The following is a 5,881-nucleotide window of genomic DNA, read 5'->3' on the forward strand; positions in this document are numbered from 1 at the left end:
TTAACTTAAAAGCTACTTTCTTTAATCCAATCCAAACAGGCTTTTAGACTCAAACAAAGGGGATGAGAAGGCTATACGTTTTTCTCAACAATTTGCATAAACCGACATTTCTCATATGTCGTCCTTTTAACTAGTTGTCAATTGGGTTTGGGTCCCAAATCAACCTTTGTGAAGTCCCTAATTTTGCTGCTTCTTTTCAGCCCAATAACTAGTTGTGTGACATCCATATAGGTATCGATATTGGGTCGAGGTTGGTTCACAATAGAATACTTCAAAAGTTTAAGTTTTTTTTTGGCATAATACATAAATATGTCATTTAACTTTATCTCATTTTACATTTATTCCCTCCAACTTTAAGTATGCACAAGTAGACACTTAAACTTGTATAAAATTAAACAAATAGACACACACGTCCTACGTGGCATCCTACATGGCAATTTGCGTCCTACGTGGTGTCCAGTGTGTATTATGCCACATAAAACTCACGTGTCTACTTGTTCAACTTTATACAAGTTTAAATGTCTACCTGTGCACAATCAAAATTGGAGGATAGAAATGTTAAATGAGGCCAAGTTAAAGGACATATTTATGTATTATGCCTTATTTATATATATAAAAACTATAATCTTTGGATAAATATATATCGTTGATTTGGTTTGATATTTTTTCCCGCTTAAGAGCAAATTAATTTAACCAACTAGTAAATATCGAATTCAATATAATCATACAAAAGAAAAGGACTAATAACTGCAACGTTGGTAAACAGTATTTGTTTCAAATACTAAAAAGACTTTTGTCAATAAGAAAATATCGCACAAATTGTCAAAAAATACTAGTATTATTTATATTTATACCATTTGGGTCGTTCTTATTACCCTGTTTATCTTTACTCACTTTAAATTACTTTACCTGAAAATGTAAAACATTACATCACTTAAAATAAAAATAAATTGTATTTAATTGCATGTAGATATACTACATAAACATTATTGACCCCACCCTTTCCATCTATTTATTTCTCTACCCACTCAATACATTTATTTAGTCTTAAAAGATTCGTGTATGGTTTATAACAAAACAAAATCTTGGTGATGGATCAATAAAAACAAATAAATATACACTAACAACATTAATTATGAAAAAGGACTATAATTAAATTCTTGATGAACAATGCCTTTTTCTTTAATTAGCTTTATATGGACAAATAAAATCAGCCGAGTTAAAAAATAACAAATATCATATAATTATAATTATATACAAATGAAAAAGACTAATAATTGCAATGTTGTTATCCATCGTTTTATTCAAATAAGTATTTGAATAACACCGATTGTTCATTTCATTTTCGTTATAAATAAATTTAAAAGCTATACATCACACGATTATAAGCTGTGCACAATCAAGAAGACTTTTGGATAGACACGATATCCTTTAGACAGTCTAATCCAAACTGTTCTTCCGAATCCTCCAAAATCCCATGATTTCATAAGTCAATTATTACCAAATCATTCACATTTTTTCACTAAAAATATTTTTACGTATTTGAATTAATTACCGTAAAAATATACAGCCCCCCCCCCCCCCCCTCACAAACTCAAATTGCCAAGACAAAATTAATTACACATTGTTTGTTTAAAATAAACGTCAAAATTTTAGTAAAATAGACAAATAAAAGTGATCGAAGAGAGTAATTAATCACACTTGAAAATTAAAAATACATCAATTATGTAGACACACTCATAAGTAGAGTAGACATTCAATGAAGAGAAAATATAGTTTAAGAATATAAACAAAGATAAAGTACTCAAAATTTCTCCTAGTTAATACTTCATTCATTTCAGTTCGTTAGTCTTGATTTGAATTGACATGGAAATATAATATTTTTTAAAAAAAAGTTGTGATCTTAAATTAAAGATATAAGCGTATGTTATTTATAATGAGAAAAAATCTGGCTCCAGGTAGCGAAAGGGAGTAGCAAAAGAGAAATTCGTTAGGAGTGAAAACCAAGATATCCTTGGTCCTCCTAAGGAGTAAGGACCAACAACATACTTGGATATTAACTGTCCATTCAAAAAATATCAATTGTCCAATTTAGAAATCAAATGTTTCGCCTTTTGAAGCTTCAGTGGCATCCGTCTGCTGCTAGGGGGTGCAAAATAGACCAGTTGAAGATGGAAGAGTGAATACGTTGTCGGGCCTAGCAACCTAACATCTCTATTTTCTTCAAATCAAGGACATAATTTGAGAGATGACTCTACTTCTTATAGATCTCGAAAACCTCCATGTCCCTTTACTCTAATTCGAAATATGTCTCTTCTTTCTATTCAAATTTCTCTCCATTCATTCCTCGATCCGCTTGTAAATTCTTGGTGTAATACCCACTCGTAAATGATTGGTGTAAGAATTTCTCACTAATCAGGTGTGATTAGTCTCATCCGTATAAGAATTAGGAATTCCTTTTTTAACTCGTTCGGGCGACTGAACCTAATCAAGTTAGAAAGACTTTGATAACTCAAGATTCATATTAAAAAAAAGAGGGAAACAAAAGGGAGGAAAAAAGGGGTAGGCGAAATATACTTGAATATCATTTCATCTTTATGATTTTAAATAGGCGGAATGACCTGGAAGACCCCTGTACTTGGTTCCTTTTGTCAGTTGGACCCTCCTACTCATCACTTTGCCAATCAAACCCTTAAACTCATCAAAACACAATATTTTAAACCCCTCTNGTTTTCTGATGGGTTTAAGGGTCTAGTTGGCAAAGTGATGAGTATGAGGGTTCAATTGACAAAATGAGCCAAGTACAAGGGTCTTTCAGGTCATTCCGCCTTTTAAATATATCACGTGAAAACTGGAAAGTATATAAAACATTTTTATTTTTGAGATAGGTATTATAGATAATTTGAAACGGAGTAGTAATCTTGCATTAAATAGCATATAATTATTGTGATGGTAGTAAAACAGACGTCTCTGTACCATTGAAACCTAAGACGACACGTGTCAAGCAAAGAGATGAGTAGTACATTGTTCATCCCGTACAACGGCAGCGTACACCACCTAATTTTCTAAGCAGCGTTTATTATACACGTGTTCTCTTCCTTTTTAACGCCGGAAATCCCTCCACCTTTTCCTTTTTCTCCGTTCAAACGAAATCTCTACGTATAGCCGTAGAAATATACGTATAATATAGATTGCAATTTTTCACCATCAACGGATTCGATTCGGAACCCTAGCTAGATTTTGGGATCCTACACTTATAGATAGAGATATATAATCTACTCTTACTTGTACTCTTTGTGTAAATAATTAATTTCTAGGGGAAGCAATGGGAGCGGTGACATCGTCGATGGCAGCAAAGTTTGCGTTTTTTCCGCCGAATCCGCCATCGTATGGAGTAGTGGTGGAAGAATCGACGGGGAAATTGAAGTTGACTGAAGTGGCGGCGAAGGAAAACGTTGACATATTGAAGCTACCGACGAAGAAGGGAACGGAGATTGTCTCGGTGTATATTAGGAATCCGGCGGCGATGCTGACCGTACTTTACTCGCACGGCAACGCGGCTGATCTAGGGCAGATGTACGAGTTGTTTATTGAACTCAGTCACCTTCTCCGGGTCAATTTGATGGGGTATATTTTCCCCTGCTCCTTGTAGTAGTAGACGAGTATTACTTCTTTTTTTTAACTCTAATTATTTAAGTTTTTTTGCTTTTTCCTTTTTGGGGTGAAAAGTAGATGTCTTGCTGTCGGATGAGAATGATGCAGTGACTTTTTTGTTTCAATAGTAGAATCCTATACATCAAGGAGGGTTAGTTTAGAAGATTTATTTATATGTCTGGCACTTTTAATATATACAGTTGATGCAACTTCATATTCAGTGATAAAATAGTGCTTGCATCAGAAACATAGTAAGCCTCATAGACCCATTGAGAATTTTTTTTTCTAATAGCATAATTGAAGTTGAAATACTCTCTATTCCATCTTATGTGATTAGACTCTCAGATTAAGACATTGCATGGTTAAAAAGTTTGTTTGTGTGAGAAAAACTCCCATCAAAGTTTTACATTCGGAAGTTATTTTATTTCCTGAAAGTTGTAAGAGTTGCATGCGAATAAAATGGTATAAAATGGTTTGGGACGAAGGAGCATTATTCTTGATGCTTTTCTGTATCTTCTTTCATATGAATAGAAGACCAGTTGAGAACTTGTTTCCTGCGGCACAGCTTAAGTTGAAATGATACACTGATGAAAGCTAGGATTAATTTTCCAGTCAGATCTGGTGAAATGAGAAGTACTGTCGAAAAACTTGATTCTTTATGGTAAGAGATAATTATTTCTTACATCTGGACTACGCGGACTGTAGAAGTAACACTTTACCTTGCTCATTTATAGTCTTGGAATTCCTTTCAGCTCTTTTTGGAACTTTTATGATCTCCAAAGAGTGAGATCTATCTAATTGAGATCTTGTGTTCGCATCCTTTCATCCCTTTTTATCCGATTGCATAAATTATGTCTGAATGAACTTGGAGGAAAAGATTACCCTGAGTTGGGAAAAACTTGCTTACTCTCGTCCTCTTGAACAGCTAGTGAAAAAAATTGATTTTGAACCCCGTTCCTTTCTTCTGGCAGATATGACTATTCAGGATATGGGCGGTCCACCGGCAAGGTATTAAAAATTTCTTTTGAAGATTAATTAGGGTTGAGGTTTGTTGAGTTTGAAGTGTTAAACTCTTATATTCTTAATTTCCTATAGCCTAGTGAGCAGAATACTTATGCCGACATAGAAGCTGCATATAGATGTCTTGAAGAGACATATGGGGTGAAAGAGGAAGATGTCATACTATATGGACAGTCAGTTGGTAGTGGACCCACACTGGATCTGGCATCGCGATTGTCAAGATTGAGGGCAGTGGTTCTTCACAGCCCAATACTCTCTGGACTTCGTGTGATGTATGCAGTGAAGCGGACATATTGGTTTGACATATATAAGGTTAGCTTTATATTTCTAGCAGTTTGTGAAGCTGATTTGAAGGACTGGAGTTCATTGTGTAATTGGTTGCTTCTTTATGGTGCAGAATATTGACAAAATACCATTGGTTGAATGTCCTGTCCTCATTATTCATGTGAGTATTCATTTTTCTTTTTCAATCCTCAACATTTACTACTACAGCTATAGTGATAAAACAGAGTGTTGCCAATAATTATAGAATAATTTACTGGTTAACTGTGATCTTTGGATATAAAATGGGGTCATTGGGATTGTGCATATTGGGGTATATAAAATCTTTTTTGCTTGATTGTGTTGACGGAGGCACCTGAATAGAGGTTGGACTAAAATCTGATGTTCTTGGCAATTCTGCCTTTAGATTTCTCCAATTTAGCCTCCACTTACGAGTCTCTACGAGCCTACTCCACCCCTGCCCCTGAAAATATTCACCATTTCTTTTTTTCTCTTGGGATAAGTTTTGAGTTTTAGAATATTTATAACTTATTTCTTAATAGAATTCTCTATCGTAAGGTCGAACCTTTCAATTCGTTGAGTTGTTGATACTCCCTCCTCCATCCTATCTTGGTTGACCTTTCTATTTAGTCTATCCCATCAATATGACCTCTTTTCCTTAAATTGCATAAGTCCACCACATCAAATAGAAAAATGATCAAAATAGTCCTTTATGTATAGGGTTGAATTATCTTGATCCTTGATATATTTCATCATATCCAAATAGTCCTTAATGTATACTACAAGAGTATCATTTTGATCCTAGTCCTAAAAACTAACAGAAAAAATAAAAAACTTGTTAAACTTAAATGTGGGTCCCACACTTGGTGAACCCTTCTTCCTCCATCATCTTTTTCCGCCATTTCTTCTCCTTCTTCTTCTTTGT

The 5,881-nt window shown here is 34.3% G+C and overlaps 1 protein-coding gene across 1 annotated transcript; it reads left to right on the top strand.

The window, feature by feature from the left end:
* Nucleotides 1–2,985: 2,985 nt before the first annotated feature.
* LOC125852816 (uncharacterized) lies at nt 2,986–5,123 on the top strand (the record flags this gene model as incomplete). The annotated part of the gene is made up of 4 exons (XM_049532505.1): nt 2,986–3,627; nt 4,626–4,662; nt 4,750–4,986; nt 5,072–5,123. Coding segments are annotated over exons 1-4 (628 nt in total), but the record flags the coding sequence as incomplete, so codon positions are not given.
* Nucleotides 5,124–5,881: the final 758 nt, after the last annotated feature.

The sequence above is a fragment of the Solanum stenotomum genome, unplaced genomic scaffold (assembly GCF_019186545.1).
Source record: "Solanum stenotomum isolate F172 unplaced genomic scaffold, ASM1918654v1 scaffold5986, whole genome shotgun sequence".
Lineage (NCBI taxonomy): Eukaryota > Viridiplantae > Streptophyta > Magnoliopsida > Solanales > Solanaceae > Solanum > Solanum stenotomum.